The sequence below is a fragment of the Dreissena polymorpha genome, chromosome 16 (assembly GCF_020536995.1).
Source record: "Dreissena polymorpha isolate Duluth1 chromosome 16, UMN_Dpol_1.0, whole genome shotgun sequence".
In the NCBI taxonomy this organism is placed as follows: Eukaryota; Metazoa; Mollusca; class Bivalvia; order Myida; family Dreissenidae; genus Dreissena; species Dreissena polymorpha.
In genome coordinates, this window is record NC_068370.1 from 5,994,665 (window position 1) to 6,012,489 (window position 17,825).

The 17,825-nt window shown below is 35.9% G+C and overlaps 1 protein-coding gene across 6 annotated transcripts in view; it reads left to right on the forward strand.

The window, feature by feature from the left end:
- Nucleotides 1–17,825, forward strand: part of LOC127862250 (uncharacterized) — a 65,323-nt gene that overhangs the window by 32,278 nt on the left and 15,220 nt on the right. For 2 of the 6 annotated variants that reach the window (XM_052401296.1, XM_052401297.1), the window contains exons 3-8: nt 2,830–2,862; nt 9,965–10,012; nt 12,825–12,962; nt 15,190–15,327; nt 16,062–16,159; nt 17,092–17,311. In XM_052401296.1, coding sequence (XP_052257256.1) covers nt 2,830–2,862; nt 9,965–10,012; nt 12,825–12,962; nt 15,190–15,327; nt 16,062–16,159; nt 17,092–17,311 — 675 coding nt within the window. Of the gene's footprint in view, nt 1–2,829; nt 2,863–9,964; nt 10,013–10,848; nt 10,870–12,824; nt 12,963–15,189; nt 15,328–16,061; nt 16,160–17,091; nt 17,312–17,825 lie in introns of all 6 variants that reach the window. The other 4 variants (XM_052401299.1, XM_052401298.1, XM_052401300.1 and 1 more) reach the window with 4 other exon arrangements.

Here is a 17,825-nt window from a genome sequence, read left to right on the forward strand (position 1 = left end):
TCACCAAACTTGGTCAGAAGTTGTATCTAGATGATGTCAAGGTCATGTATGAATATGGGTCATTCCGGGTCAAAAACTAGGTCACGGGGTATCTTAGTGCATTTTAAATCTCACCATGTTGTCCGCTCTCTAATGCAAGTAGTTTTCATCCAATCCTCACCAAACTAAATGATCTCTAGGACAAGTTTGAGCATGGGCCATTCCGGGCCTCAAACTAGGTCACGGGGTCACTTAGTACGTTTTTTAACCTTCAGCATGGTGTCCGCTCTCTAATTCAATTAGTTTACATCTGATCTTCAACAAACTTGTTCAGAAATTTTATGGAGATGATCTTAAGACCAAGTTAGAACATGGGCCTTTCTGGGTCAAAAACTAGGTCAAGGGGTCACTTAGTGCGTTTTAAAAATTGAGCATGGTGTCCGCTGTTTTTTGTGAAGACGACATGCAAAATATTATGTGTCAATGCGGCATGTGGGGGTAGTCGTCACGTCTGTGACAAAGCTCTTGTTTGTATTAAAATACTATGTAACATATGTATCATTATTTTTAATGTTAAATAGTCTACTTTTAAAATTATATTACAGTAACTAACAGTCTGTTAAATTGTTTATCTGCAAATTACCAAGGTCTCACACAATTGTTATCTGCAAAACTGTCAAGTTCGTCCAACAATCAACGTGTCTGTTTTTGTTCCAAACCAGTTTTGACAAATACGAAATCCGTGTCTTTTACTTATTATTTACTTTGAGTTCTGACTGATTGTTTTGGGTCATCTATTGCTTTATAAAAGGTGACATGTTCACATAACCGACTTTCTGTTTCAAAAGAACGCCGAACAAAAGCGACACATTCATTAATGTTATAGAAAATGAGATTTATGTAATCTGAGTCCACAGTCCCTCGATAGCAACCTAAGCGAACGACCGATTATGGTGTAAGGTGTTTAGTATATTAAGATAAACAAAACAAAAGAGAAGTGAAAGATCAATTTGAATGATTTAAATTGTAAAGCTTAAGACCACGAGGCCCAACCTTGTATTAATTGTAACGAATGAAAGTTAACATACTTCTTAAAATAGTTTATTTATAATTAAATATATTTCTAAATAATATCATAATATTAACTCCAACAAAAGTCTTGTATGACGAAACCTTACCTATAGGCGCCCATCGTTAAGTATTGAACATTTATGAATACTAAAAGGTGTTTAATATTCATTTGAGATTTCAATTCAAACGTGATTTGTTGTAAGTTAATTAATCACCCCAGGGCGGGCATGATTCTATCTTAATGACACACGTTTGGCATTTTTAAGACTCGAGTGCATTTGCACACAGTTAAAGAATATTATTAAGTATGAAAGAGAGTGTTTGGATGTACATTGAATATTAGAAACACTTATTCGAGGAATGTCCTCAAAGGTTTGTAGTTTAAAAATATCGTTGCGTGCTTATTCAATTAATTTAAAACAATGCTATAATTAGATTTAATAATTTTATAGATTGGCATACATAAACAAAATAGCTTTTGATAGGCCAAGGCTTTATATAGTAGTTATGTGCACTGAATGAGGCACACACTTACATGCTAAGTTGTATATAACAATTTCTACTTGTTCTGTTAGGTTTATATAGAAATCTTTAATAAGAGTAAGATACTCTGTAGGCTTTCCTTTTAAGCAGAGGCTGATACACTCGCTTCTCAAGTAAGCTTACCGGGTTCAATCCCCGCTCCCGCTGCATATTTACTTGTTTGGTGGATACTATATACCGGACATGTGGGGCTTGTACTGCGGCTCCACCCCCACACAAGAGAACATCATAGTTGAATATTATATGTCAGTAAAAACTAAATATCTGGAAATTACTGCCATAACTGTTGCGTCACTACTTTCACTAGTATAGTGAGTAAACCCATGTATGCATAGCGTCTAGAAAAAAAGGCATTGGCAAACAGCGTAGACCCAGATGAGACGCCGCGTGATTCGGCGTCCTATCTGGGTCTGCGCTGTTTGCTTAAAGGAATTTCTGTAAGAAATATTCTAAATATAGAAATAAATTTACTAGACATCCCAAATTTTGGAAATAAATTGATTACATTTACAAGGATGGGAGAGTCCACTATGCATAAATTGGTTAACTAGATAAAAATGCTGGGACAAACTCCTCGTCAGCACATAATGCAGCCCAGGCGCGAAAGGATCACGCAATCTTCGAAACACACAAAAATACATATTGCATAACTGTGTATAGGTTCGTATTTATATCATTGCTTTAATACTATTTCGTTTGCACATATGCGTCTTATTACAAACGTTTGCAATTGCAATGGTATTTATCTCCCTATTATGGATGTCACGTTACGAAGCATTGTTTTACATTACTCCGCTTAATGAAACTTTTATTACGTCATGACTTGCCACAGAATGTTGCATCACTTTCGACACACATCCACAGTTTTTACAAACTACGGTTAATATAACAGATATTCATAGTATTTGACAATGTTTTCTCAGTATAGTCTTAATCGCACACAGTAGAAACATTCTTAATCATGTGTTAATATTTTTTCGTTGGGCAACTATTTGTTTAAAGTTTGCTGTTATTGATATATAAATATGTGATTTATTTTCATAGTAGCAATTTCATGTGATTGATATTAACAAAGTATATAATTATTCTTCAGACAATATGACGTATATTTTTTTCGGCGGTCAGATATTATCTTTATATGAACGTATATACACTGGAATAAGTTTGCTTTAAGTATGCACATGTTTAACGTCTATACTGTGTGTGACATTTGTATTGTATTTTACTGCATGCTAGGGCTTAGATCTACGTCGAGCACACACCTCCGTGGTACGTCTTTTTTCTTTCTCTAGATTCACTATTCAGAACCAATCTTATTTAATTTTGCTTTCAGTACGCGTGTCTCTGAAGGAAACTTCATGATAAATTCAGTCGTATTCTGAGAAAACTGGGCATAATGCATGTGCGTAAAGAATCGTCCCAGTTTAGCCTGTGCAGTCCGTACTGGCTAATCAGGGACGACACTTTCCGCTTTAATGGTATTTTTCGTTTTAATGAAGTCTCTTCTTAGCAAAAATCCAATTAAGGCGAAAAGTGTCGTCCCTGATTAGCCTGTGCGGGCTGCTCAGGATAATCTGGGACGACACTTTACGCACATGCATTATTCCCAGTTTTCTCAGAACGCGTCTCAAATAAAGAGTTGAGTGTGGAACGTTTGTATCCGCTTAACTATGATTTATTATTTACAACAGTTCCACGCTCAACTGTCGAAATTGTACATGATCCTGTATTGCTCAATTGAAAGTCCGAAGCGTTTTTTGGGGTCGTATACTAAAAACTTTTTTAACTTCGCATGAAGTTTCCTCTCTCGCAAACGTTATGTCATAACATGGCACCGATTTCTCTATAATTGGAAAGTTTGTTTTAACAGAATTTGCTTATGCTATTTTATTGGATATTGCAATAATACGTTAAAAAATGTTCAATTTGACGACAGAACAAGTTTTAATTGAACATTATATTTGAATTAAACACAATAAACACCATTTTCTACACCACCATCAACTTCAAAATAAAAATACATGTATGAACAAATGAAATTAGTGAATTGAGTCAGATTACCTAAAATCTACGAGAAATCGGGGCCAGAAAATACACGACTTTTCTCACACATTTTTCCTTTTTAAGAATGCACCGTAGTCACTTGCTTTATAATAATAAATAATAATAACAAAATGACTCCATGTGTTACGTCATAAGAATAACCCCGGTGAATAACATTATAGTTTGTTATAAGTTAGATCGTATATGGCAATCATGCGCATTTATATTAGTAAATTTGAAATCCTGAAATATGTAACTGGTTTTAATATCGGTAACTTTTAAGTAAGTGTCTCTTATAAAGAAATGTTCAAGAAAAACTCTTTGAGGCCACATTCACATTGTATTGTTTAACATGAAACCATTTGATCTGTACACAATTTGACCGAATGAGATATAATTAAATAGCAAAGTAATTACATAGACTTAGTGCACTTAATTGAATTAACTAAAGGTCACAATCAACTAACTTTTAACTAAACTAAAGCCAAACTCATCGCTGTGATACCCACTGTGTTGATTTCCTTAAAAGAGCGATCACAAATATGGGAAATAATTAGATGATTTTGATTTTATAATATTTTCATTATATCAATATTGATACCTTATGCTTAGTGTTTTGGGTTTTCTATTATTCACAATCAGAATACGTGACAGTTGTTAGTTTAATTTGGACTCCTTCACAAAGTTGTTGAATTGTGAACTTCAATTACAAAATTAAGCATTTCGGATTAACGAATAGTACCTTTTTTAATCTGCAAACTAATCTCTTAAACACTATTTTCAACATTTGCAGTTCAAATTTGATAGCTACCTTGTCAGTTTGTTATTGGAATGCTATTTGTGGCACATTAATGCAAATAACAGAAGGGACATTCATCGAAGAATACTTGAATTCCGAACAAACTTGCTTGTAATTAAGTTGATCAGATGCAACATATTGAAATGGGTCATAATTTATAAACCCATTGTATCTTGCTTCTATAAAAATGAAAGCGTCCCGAAAACGCGTAATAAATCCTAAAAGAATGTAAACGTGCATATGACTCAAACTTTATCTTGTATATATTTATTAAAATTAATGTTCATTATTTTCGAATACATTATTTAAAAGGGAAAAGACCACACGTTTGGAAATGACGTTTTAAATTTGTTGACATCAACATCGGAGCCCACGGTATGTCGTGTATTTAGATGTAGCCAAAAATAGCGGCGTCTTACATTTTGTTTAATTAAACATGTGATAGAGTTGTGTTTTTCTCCTTCTTTGGTGTTCGTACTTCAGAATTGGAAGATGTGGTTAAAATTGGAATTGGTGATTAATTACTCAGGTTTTTGCATTAAACGGACTCGTTTCGTACTTATTACAATCCTTAAGTTAGATAAACCGATTTCTTAAATTAAAAGAACATTAAACTTGTAGATTTCTTGTTTTGATCACTTACTCGGCAGCATATGCATGGTGCATATTTATTATTCATTAACTTCTAATAGTTTCATTCGTGTGTCAAGCATTGTATTTAGCGCAATTCTGTGAAGAAAATTCAGTAACGCATTTGTTTTAGATCTTTACATTTGATTGACTAATCGTTATTTTCACGTAAAAATAGTTATCAATGACGGTCCACATGGTGTATATATAAACATTACCTAATTGTCTTTTACTGGTATTTCTTTACGGTTTTGCTTAGTTTCTATTCGGCGTCCTAAATAGTGTTACATATATATATGTTTTTGTTCGGAGAAAAGAAGAGAGTGTATTCATTGTAGATACATGTCTTTCTTTATGCAAACAGTGGCTGTAATGTTTTGTAGTTTTACGTGTTATCGGTGACGACATGTTGAAAATCGCACTTTTGTTTCACCTGTGAATACGCCATGTTTACGCGTATGAAATGATATGCTTTACGAACAAACGTGGACGCTACATCTATTGTCTATATTTTACTTAAACCAATGTTGTTTTGTATATATGTAAATATTAACCGGATGATAGGACGATTACCCTGACAAAGAGCACTCGAATTTCGAATATTATACAAACGTAAGTTCAAAAACAAACGAACAACAACATTATAATAAACATGACATTGATATGATCCACGGTGTATCAACCGTTTAATTCTGTTCACGATAACGTTTGACAAAGATTACGATATATTTATATAAAAAAAATACACACAACCCACATATAATATAACTCTGTCCAAGACAATCTCTACCTAGAAAAAAATGCTAAGTTTTTCTTATATATAAGATCTTCTAAATAAAGCTTTTCGTAAACCGGCATTTCAATTAATTTAAACTAATTACAATTAACCGGACGTTTTTTCTATGATACATACAAATTCCCTCAAACACATATTTTTTGTCATATAAATAAATTAAAAGGAACAAGAAAATGGCTTTGAAAGTGACATCACAAATTCGATGACGACATCATCAGAATCCACGGTATGTCTTTAGTGCTTGTTAAAACAAATTGAAAAGCGTTATTAAGAAATACTTTGTGTAGATCTTAATATGAGCCGCGTTCTGAGAAAAATGGGCTTAATGCATGTGCGTAAAGTGTCGTCCCAGATTAGCCTGTGCAGTCCGCACAAGCTAATCAGGGACGACACTTTCCGCTGTTATGGTATTTTTAGTTTCAAGGAAGTCCCTCCTTACCGAAAGTCAACTTAAGGCAGAAAGTGTCATCCCTGATTAGCCTGTGCGAACTGCACAGGCTTATCTAGGATAACACTTTCCGCACATGCATTAAGCCCAGTTTTCTCAGAACAAGGCTCATATTATTTAGATTCCTAAGCCTTTTATTCCCAAGCTTAAGAAGCTCCCCGAAATGGGGAGTATATCGTCGCCACTTTGTCCGTAAAATTTTTACTTTTGACGCGTGAATCAGAAACGAATTTCCCCGATAACAAATCATTTACGTCCTTTTCGATGGTCTTCCGTCTGCTTGTCCTGCCGTTTTTTCCGGCCGTCACACTTGTCGTTTTCGCGCCAGAGCTTAGACACTTATTAATTATCAGCATTTGATGAAACTTTGCATGCATGCTTATATCGTATGCATCATGTTCAGGTCGTTCGGTTGCGAGGATTTTACTGGGAGTTGTTGAAGTTTGATTTCTTAAAAGTTTACATGCACTTTCGTTGTATGGTGGGTTTTGCATATTTCCAATTCGTTTCGTCCCATTGATTTTTCAGCGAGTCTTTTTTCTTTGAATAGTAATTCCTTGTCGCGTTTGATCTCGGACACTAATTTTCCGAGTTTTATTACATTTCATATGCAGCATTTCTGTTGGGTAGACATGCGTACTTTCTCAGATAATTTATCATGTTTTTATTTCGCTTTGATTAGTAATATGAGATGTTCAACGTGTATGTTAAAGCTACTAGGAACTTAGATATGAATTTGATGAAGCTTTATTTAAAGCATCCAAGCATGGTGGACATAGGCTCGTTGGCATATCGTTCCGCTTAATTCATACACAAAGCGCATCATCTAAAAAACTTTTTTTATATATTGAAACCCCCAGTATTTTTTACACAAATATTTATATGTATATTATAAACAGATTTTTAGCATTGATGCTTTTTACTATATTTTACTAAACGATTCTTCGAAAAAAAACACATAAAAAATCGTGCTAAAAAAACATTAAATATCTATCTATAATTCTTTCTGTTAAGCTAAGTTTTGCTTTTCAGCTGTTTATGTTAGTGCATACAGTGTCTTGGTGTTGTTTTAATGTTTCACTACTATTTTACATTTACACCAGTTTTATGTTATATTTTTCCTTTTTAGATTATTTTGTCCACTGTAAATAGCTGTATTTTCATTCAACTTTAGATGAAATATGTGCCGGGGAATAGTACCACGGCGTGGGTGGTAAGAAATGTCCGTTGGGAACTGTGGCAAACGTATATAACAACTGGTTACTGTTTAGTGTTCATGCAGTGTACATGTGTCTTATTCGTGATCGATCGTTAAACATGTTTTAGTTAATGTAAATAATGCTAAAACATTAAAACTGTAATAGTTTTACAACAACTTTAGCTTCTTCGCAGAATAATATCTTTTTTTAGCATTTACAAATATTTTATCATCAGTGTTTTTTATTGTTAGGGATTTTTCTTCAAAGATATATACAATACTAAAATGGGGATAAAGTGTAAACAATAATTTTATTCACTCTTACAAAAAGCTTTTTTCCCATAATAAGTGTGTACATTTACACTTTGTTTAAACTGATGTTGTTAAACTATTGATAACATGTATTTTTGGATTAAAATGGGTTTGCTCTAAGCAGCAATTACCTTAGCACACGTGCTGACTAGTGTTATTCAAATGAAAACAAACAGATGACGATGATTTAATAAATAACATAATGCAACATTAAAAAACTGCGGCCCTTTCATAACATGACCTGTTCATACCTCATGCATATATTGATGAGGGAAGCATGTGGTGATGCGCCCGTCCGTGGGTCAGTCCGTACGAGGTTTACCCATTTATGTCTAGTGGATTCTCCCATCCTTCTAAATTGGATCATTTTATTTCCAAAATTAGGGATGTCTAGTTTATTTATTTCTATATTTAGAATATTTCTTACAAAAATTCCTGTAAGCAAACAGCGCAGACCCAGATAAGACGCCGCATGATGCGGCGTCTCATCAGGGTCTGCTCTGTTTGCCAAGGCCTTTTTTCTAGACGCTGGGCATAAATGGGTTAACATGTTTAGTTTATGTGAAACATCAATAACGCTTCCTAAAAAAAGATTTAATGCAGGTGTAGATTGAACCCTATCAACACACCCACATAACCTTTACCTTATGTGACCTTTGCATTGACCCAATTTTTTACTTTGAGTTATTCGCAAGGTACAATTTTTGTGTCAACCGAATATGACACGTTTTTCTTCTGATATTAAAACTTGTTGCTTTGATCCTTTCATGGATTTTTTTTATATGAACTTTCTCGACACACACATCACCTGACCTCATTTTGACCTTGACATTGGCCTTGTTCTTGACTTAGACTTATTCAGATGGGTCATTGAATCACAACTGACAAGGTTTCCACGGTTGATAGCAGCGTAAAAAAACTCTCAGGCATTTTCTCATGTACCAATCCACTGTAATATGTGTGTGAAAACGGTTAAACTTACTATTATTTCCGTGTATATATTCGGTATAAGTTTTTTCAATGTATCACGAAACGTGTCGAAGTACATGTACTCCTCTGCTACCAATACAATTCACATTATCTGTGCCATTTGCAGTTAATGCATTCACAGAAATTATCAAATACAAGATTATCTTTCGCCATTGTCGGATTGATTGTCGAATTGTTATTATTAAATGTGTCTTGTTCTGTGAAAGCTGGTCATAATGCATGTGCGTAAAGTGTCGTCCCAGATTAGCCTGTGCAGTCCGCACAGGCTAATCAGGACTGTGCAGTCCGCACAGGCTAATCAGGAACGACATTTTCCGCTTATATGGTATTTTTCGTTTAAAGGAAGTCCCTTTTTTACCGAAAATCTAGTTTAAGCGGAAAGTGCCGTCCCTGATTAGCCTGTGCGGACTGCACAAGCTAATCTGGGACGACACTTTACGCACATGCATTATGCCCAGTTTTCTCAGAACAAGACACATTTAGCCTTGACGAATGAAATTCAGCTTTAATGGTGTACAACTGTACATATCACTCGTTCCCCTTGGTATGACGACAGGCAATTATACAACTACAGATATAAGAAATGAATATATGAATATATACTATATTGACAAGTCATAAGCTTTTTTTACATTTTCAATAAAATTGTGGTATTAAATGCATGAAAGGAAAATATACAATCACGTGTAGACACGCGCTGTGTTCATTTTTATATTATTACCATATGCACGGAGCATTGTCATAAAGTTGTTTCGTTATATTTCAAACGTCATGAACAACATGTATGAAACACTTTCATGATTTCGTATGAGATATTTGATTTCTTAGTTGCTGTTTTTGGATGTGTACTTTTGTTTCGCTGAAACCATTTCAAGCAACGTTTAACGTAAACATGGCGATTATAAATGTATATTTAGATATCTAAATAACAAATCTTTAAAAAAAAAACACTATAACGAAGATGTATGTTTGGTTGAATACATGTATTTGTTTGTCATAAATTGTACGAACGTTTGATTTTATACAATTTTTACGCGATTTCTAATGAACACGATTTTCTTGGTCGTGTTGATATGTTTTATGTTACTTTTGACGTCTGAAAACACAACACTGTTCGGTGTTATTTTCATGTCACTGTTCTGTTCCTAAATATAGCAAAACAATGGACACACATCCAGTGACGAAAGTACATCATCGTCACCGGTAGGTAACCAAGATAACCAAGAGCTGTTACCATGGACAAATAGCAGGCCTTTGTTGGATGGTGACCAGTGTTTTTTATTCCCTCTTAGAAAACGTCGAAACGTGTGTGCTTGTAAATCCTGGTGGTGTTTAAATAACTCTTATTAGCCACATGACGACATTTTACTTTTAATGATTTCTGTCATTAATATGCGTTGACGTCTTGTTTTTTTTTCTTTTCATTTTGAATCTGGAAGTAATTTGCTGAGATAAAATTTAACTGAATGATCTGATATTTTCTTACAGCATGTTGCACAGCTAATATGTTTTGTTTTAAGAATTCAGAGTTTGTTTTGCATCATCAATTGATTGCGTTTGTTGTGCGTTGACAATTCAACGTGTTTACTGTGTATTTGTGACGTTACGTGGTCATGATCGTTTTAAAAATTATGCCGAATAATAATTATACTTCGCACCTGTAGTTATTCCATGCAATGATGACGTTACATTTGCGGTTCGTGTACTTCCTATGTGTGTCTTGTTCTGTGAAAATTGGGAAAATGCATGTGCGTAAAGTGTCGTCCCAGATTAGCCCGTGCAGTCCGCACAGGCTAATAAGAGACGACACTTTCCGCTTTAATGGTATTTTTCGTTTAAAGGAAGTCCCTTTTTACCGAAAATCTAGTTTAAGCGGAAAGTGTCGTTACTTGACACTTGACGCACATGCATTATGCCCAGTTTTCTCCGAACGCGACTCTTATGTAGTATGGTGAGGGCAGCTAGTGGTTCGAGCGAGAAGTTACAGTAACCAGTCCGGCTTGTATATGTTACTTAAGGATGTAAATTGTTATTCGTAGGTGGACGAATGGTATCCAGAGGTACGACTTATACACACAAACGCACACACGAACGCACACACATGAGCAAAACGTAGCAAATCATCACGTTGCATGAACTACACCTTGGCCAGCGGAAAATAATACTTGTCGATCATTCACAAAGCTCTTTTCGTTTTAAACATCCTCAGAACAGAAAATTGTTATCATCGTTATTATTGTCATCTTCGTCTGAACAGCAGATTGGTTAGCGTTAATAGAAAGTTGTTTGTTTCCACTTACCCAACATACCCTCATTGTTCGTGCGGATCCTACACTTTTTTAAGGTTGAGTTTTATATATTTTTTTTGCCAAATTCATTTAAATAACTTTTATCTTAAAGTATCTTAAACAAGAATGTTTATTCCAGATTTCAAAGATTTCTGCATGACATTGCATCTTGTTATTTAATTGGGAATCGTTAAGAAAGTCCACGCCTAAAAAAATAAAGCCAACGTACCAACCCTACTCTTTTACGATGTAAGTGGAAACAAATTGACTTGTTTGGCCTTGCATTGGTTTCTGTACAGTTGAATGGGTTCAGTCTATCCAACACACTACCTTTTTAAGTGAAAACTACTATGCACAAAGAACGGAATATGCATCTGTCCTGAATTTACTGATTTTCTATAGATTTTCCATTTCAGGGAATCACATTTTGTAAGCCATAATTTATAATACGAATTGAAAATGCTATTTATCCAATATTTTCTTTACAGCTTTGTGAAAACAGTTTTCTTCACAACTAAGTATTGCAATGTTCTGAGTAATGTTAAAAACACTGGATTTCGATCGTTATTTTGGATCACATTTTACAGATAAGGTAAATGTAAACATTGGAATAGACTCCATCCCACAAAGCACCCAGACGACCAAAACATAATGCTGATGTTTTCTAATAATCAACCCTGATATTGCTTTGGTGTATATAGTACTTAGTATTATATTATACAACACATGTGTTAAAAGAACACGTTCGATTATAATGAAGATGATGATGGCGGTGGTGATGGTGATAATTATTATAATCATTTAAATAGGGATTGTGTTTTGAAGAAGATGTGTATCTTGATTTAAGTTGAAATAAACTTGTCTTTGTAAGTTGTTTACAGGTGAATAACTGCAAAACAAATGATATTTCTTCTACTAAAAATTCAATATAACTTTGTGTGCGGTGATTATATTCTATTAGTTATTAACTTTCTCTATCGTAGAAACCTTTTTTAGTTATTAACCTTCTCTTTGAAAGAAACCTTTCTATAAACAAGTTGGTTATTTTCACGGTAACATATGAGACGCGTCATGCGAAAATGGGTCTTATGTTATCGTAGCTCCAGACCAATCTGCGCAATTGCGGAGTCCGTTAAGTAGCTTCTCTTGTCACTATAAAGTAACGCCAAGTTTTCGTGGGCTCATTTATTGGCAGCTCGATACATCTGTAGTCGCGAAGACGCTGGACGACCTGTAAATAAATCTCAAACACACACACATGGTCTCATTTATAAGCGGGTAGGTTAGCTATTGACCAGTCTGCGCGTACGCGAAGGCTAGGCTGGAGCTATTCTGGGCGCATATAGCATAAGACCCATTATCGCATAATTAACGGAACATATTGCGCAAACAATTAATGATCATGTTTATTTAAAAAATCTTTATCTGTGACTTATTTAATGTTCATGAGAGAAAAACGTCTTTGGTTAATTGATTAAATCATATTATTAATGTGCTTATGGTGTATGCTATTTACCATTATAAATATGTGTTTACAAAATACATAATAACCACCATATCATGTTTTTTCGTATATGAGTTTTAGCCTTACAAATTAAAACAACACTAAATTTAGAGCAACATGGAACAGCTTGAAATATTTAACTATTCAAAACCGACTTGCTTAATTATTTTGCAATGCCACCATTTAGAGTGGTTATGGTCACTTGGTCATTTTCGGTCCTCAGGGGGCGCGCAGCGGTCAGCAGCAAGACCCGCCCAACTACCATAGGTCTCAGATCCCCCCTCCCCGACCCCCCAGGACGCTCAAGTCGGACATCTTCTCACTAGAACGCTACAAGGAGGTCGACGACTATGTGCTCAATGTAAGTAATGGTTGTACCACATTGTGACTTAACCCATTTATGCCTAGTGGACTCCCCCATCCTTTTAAATTGGATCAATTTATTTCCAAAAAAGAGGAATATCTAGTATATTTATTTCTATATTTAGAATATTTCTTACAGAAATTCCTTTATGCAAACAGCGCAGACCATGATGAGACGCCGCATCATGCGGCGTCTCATCTGGGTCTACGCCGTTTGCAAAGGCATTTTTTCTAGACGCTAGGCATAAATTGGTTAAATATGTACTCTCGCTATGTTGAAAAAAATGTTTGAAACGTGTGCGTAAATTATCGTCCTAGGTTAGCCTGTGCAGTTCGCACAGGCTTGTCAGGGACGACACTTTCCCATTTTATGGTATTTTTCGTTTAAAGGAAGCCACTACTTTGTGGAAATCCAGTCAAGGCGGAAAGTGTTCCGTTATTAGCCTGTGCGGACTGCACTTTCTATTCTGGGATGACAGTTTACGCACATGCATTGTTCAAAACGAGTTTCCTCAGAGTGCGACTCATTTATATATTTAGAAAACCCGGAAGACGATGTTAAATAATAACATATGGATGTGAAAGTAATCTTATTTTTAACCATATTCGCCAACCGCAACCGGGACGACGTTTGTATAGACCTATGGCACCTATTTAAGTGCTTCGGACCAATGCTTTATCACGTAATAATACAGGTATTAATAAAGATATTTAGTTGTTAATACAAGGTTGTATGTCGTAATTACGGATTCTAAATGGAATCGTGATACCGAGCCATATGAAGACTGGAGTTAATCTTTGGAAAATTCGGACTTAATGCATGAGTGTAAATTAGCGTCTCAGATTAGCTTGTGCAGTCCGCACAGGCTAATCAGGGACGACACTTTCCGGTTTTATGGAATTTTAGTTCAAAGGAAGTTCCTTATAAATATAAATGAAAATCTAGTCTTGACGGAAAGTGTATTTCCTGATAAGCCTTTAGGAATGCACAGGTTTTGCCAGAAGCCGGCTAATTTGTTTTCTTTGGGACGTATACCACGTTAAATATACGCGTCTATGAATCCGGTCACATTATATTTTTGTTTTCGATAATGCAATATGATTCAGTGACACCCTTAAGTAATGTCTGGAGCATGTTTTAACCCATTTATGCATAGCGTCTAGAAAAAAGGCCTTGGAAAACAGCGCAGACCCAGATGAGACGCCGCATGATGCGGCCTCTCATCAGGGTCTGCGCTGTTTGCATTATAGAATTTCTGTAAGAAATATTCTAAATATATAAATATATATACTAGACATTCCCAATTTTGAAAAAATAAATTGATCCAATTTAGGAGGAAGGGAGAGTCCACTACGCATAAATGGGTAAAGTAATGTCTGGAGCATGTTTCAATGTTTCGTTACCATGTACTCCACAATATCATTTTCCATGTCAGGATTTGTTAGTTAAATGACCTCTTCAAATGTCATTTCAGTCAGGAGTGCGATTCGCAATTAGATGTAATGTTACGGCGTATTTCAATATTCACTTATAATGGATTTATACTACAGAATAAGTTTTAGATATCAATAAAATTGCATTTGTCTGCATTGTTTCGTTATATAACAAGTTCTTCAAGGGTCACTTAAAAAAGAATAATGGCCATTTAAGTCTGCATTAGTTCTTTTTAAAAGTAATTAATGCAATTGCATATGGTCTTTCTTCGGAACCGTGCTCTCTCGTAATATTGTAGTTCGTGATGGGGTAAATGCCTTTTAAAGACAAGCAATCTTATGCCAAGCATGAAGTGTTTCAAGTTAAACTTTGAATGCATTATTTAATGTAGTATGTTTGTGATAAATGGACAATACGCATTAATAGTGCATTGTATGTGACACATTTATGGTCTAAATATATCTAATACATACTAAACGCTAAGGACTGGCTTTCCTTTAACAAAAATATCATCAAAGCTGAAAGTGTCGTTCTTGATAAGCCTGTGTGGACGAAACATGAACATCAGGGACGAAACTTTACGCACATGCAGTAAGCCTCAGTGTTCAGAGCAAGCCTCATATTATTTTTGTATTACTCTCACTTAGAATGTCCTCTGATAATTTAACAATAATCAATTCATTAGGGAAAAATTTTCAGATTTTTTTCTCATCCAAAAGTTCATGGGGTTCTTTTCCATATGTCCTCTTTCCAGCTATCGTGTGATATTCACATGCAATGTCCTCTTTAGGCGCCCCCGAAGCTACTAGTGGGAAACTTCAACGAACTGATCAAGTACCTGACACGCAACAATGAACGCTGGGACGACCTGTGTAAGATACGAGCCATCTTCCTCTGGGTCACATCCATAGACGTGTACAACCTCAAGGTATGGGGGCTTTGTAACTATAAGCTAGCTTTGAGTGCGTATTTTCCGACACTGTCTAGAGCGGCTGCGAATTTTTGTAGTGCTTAATACTTTGTTCAATTTATATTTAGTAAGTTCTTTCATCACTAGCGGTTTATCGATTTCATAAGAACCTAACACATGTGTCCCTTAAACCATTACCATAATCATCATAATTGTCATCTTCGTCCTCAGCATAAAAAGCAGCAGGAGACTCAGGAGAAGCGTCGTCATCGTCATCTTCAACTGTATCATTATCCCCAATATCACTATCAACATAATAGTAATTGCCACCGCCCCCCTCCGAACAATAACGTCATCAATTTAGAAATCATCCTCGTCATGTTATTGCCATCATCATAATGACCATCGTCATCATTATTCTCATCATAATAGCTATCAACATCGTAATTAATTAGCACATAACTAAGATTGTCGTTTTATACTTTTATTTAAGCCTCGTGCTTAGCAAATTGTGTTTTATGCATGCACGTCAAGTGTTATGCAAGAGGAAGCCTGTGCAATTCACACAGGCTAATCAGAGACGAAACTTTCCGCTTGTATGGAATTTTGCGTTTCAAGGTAGTCGCTTCTACACGAAAATCTAGTTTATGTGTGGACTGCACAGGCGAATAGGGGACAGCATTTGCGCACATGCATCATACCTAGTTTTTCCAGACCGCAGCTCAATTTAACGTTCATTGTCGCTACTCTAGGTGGACGGTGTACCCCCGACACACTCGCCTCTCGAGTACTTTACGAAGATCCAGTGTAACATGGGCAACCACGCCCACCTCATATCTGGACTCTGTCAGTAAGTATATGTAAGCCGAATATAAGTAACTGTTTTTCGGATTGCGTATATATGTGTCGACATGATCAATATAATTATATTTATGTTTTTTCTCTCTCGTGCTGATATAAAAGGTTTAAGAATTTTGTCCAGACTTGAATCTGGGTGTCAACTGGCAGCAATTAAATCTATTCGGAGAAACATATTTTTAACAAAATAAATGACATTTTTATTTCCCTCGGTAAGTCGGCATATAGTAGTCGCACAGTTAGTTCGTCAGTCCGTTTTGGGAAGGTATTTTTGTGTTACACAATCCTTCCAAATACTTAGCTGATTTTTTTTGGTATGTGAGTCTTTCTACATGACTTACAGATGAATTGCGTGTTTCATCCCGGTCCTTTGTTTTTTAGCGAAGATATGGCCTTCTCTATAATTATAGTATTTGAGAGTTTAAAAAAACGCTTCCAGATATTTAGCTGATTTTGTGAATGTTGGGCTAATGTAAGTTTCGTTCCGATCCATTGATTTTTGGGAAAGTTATAGTCCTTGGACTTTTTTTCTTTTAAATAAAATTTCCCGTTTTTTCCCAAAACGCTTTCAAATACTTTCAAAGGCCCCTAACTTTGTCAAATAACAATGGCCCGTAAATTCGTCATGATGCTTTTATTTGGGATATAGCTGCTGTGTGGCTTCAAAGTGCAGAAGGGGGCATTGCGTCTCACAAACGCAGCTCTTTTTTTTTGTTTTATAGTTTAATAATATATGATGTAATGTGCCACGCTTAATTTTGCGTCATTATAATCATATAAGGACACCGCAAGTGATTGTAATACATTATTAAATGTGTCAAAGCTCAACATATTCTAGGATAAAATAAGATGTGTTTCTGATCGGCACACAGCCCCACACGTACGGACCGCGGTACTAGCATTGTAATATAACATCGCTTTCAGAATGGCGGGAATCCCGTGCGTCATCATCAGCGGCATGAACAAGAGCGCCGCCTATGACATCGGAGGCCGCGTTGATCGGAAGAGCATGGGTGCGCAGTGGAATGCCGTTTACGTGAACGACGACTGGCGCTTCCTGGACGCTTTCTGGGCCTCCGCGTGTGTGGTCGGCCGTAAGACGGGCGAGTGGACGCTCGTAGACTCGGACGGCAACGTGACACAGGTGAACGCGATATTTGAGTTGCGCTCTGGGGAAACGGGATTAAACGCATGTCCTTAAAATGTCGTCCCAGATAAGCCTATGCAGCCCGTACTTGTTAATCAAGAACGACACTTGAGACTTTAACTGGATTTTAGCCAAACAAAGCTTGCTTTAAACAAAAAATACCATAAAAGCGGAAAGTTTCGTCCCCGATTAGCCTGTGCAGACTTTACAGGCTAATTTGGGACGACACTTTTCGCGCATGCATAAAACCCCGTTTTCCCAGAACGAGGTTTGTTTGTTTTATTGTTTCACTTTTTCTTAAGGGGATGGCTAGGGTTAGACATGTAACGTGGTAAGGCTTAACAGAAGAAAGGGTAAAGTCGTACCACTTCTTGCACTATTTACAAATATAGTGTTTTGTTATGCAGAATATAATGTGTTAGATAGTCTCCTAAAAGGGAGAACATGATATTAAAAAGCCAGTGCGTAATATCACCACGTCAAGTCATGTATGTCCCCTCCCCGAAGTTGT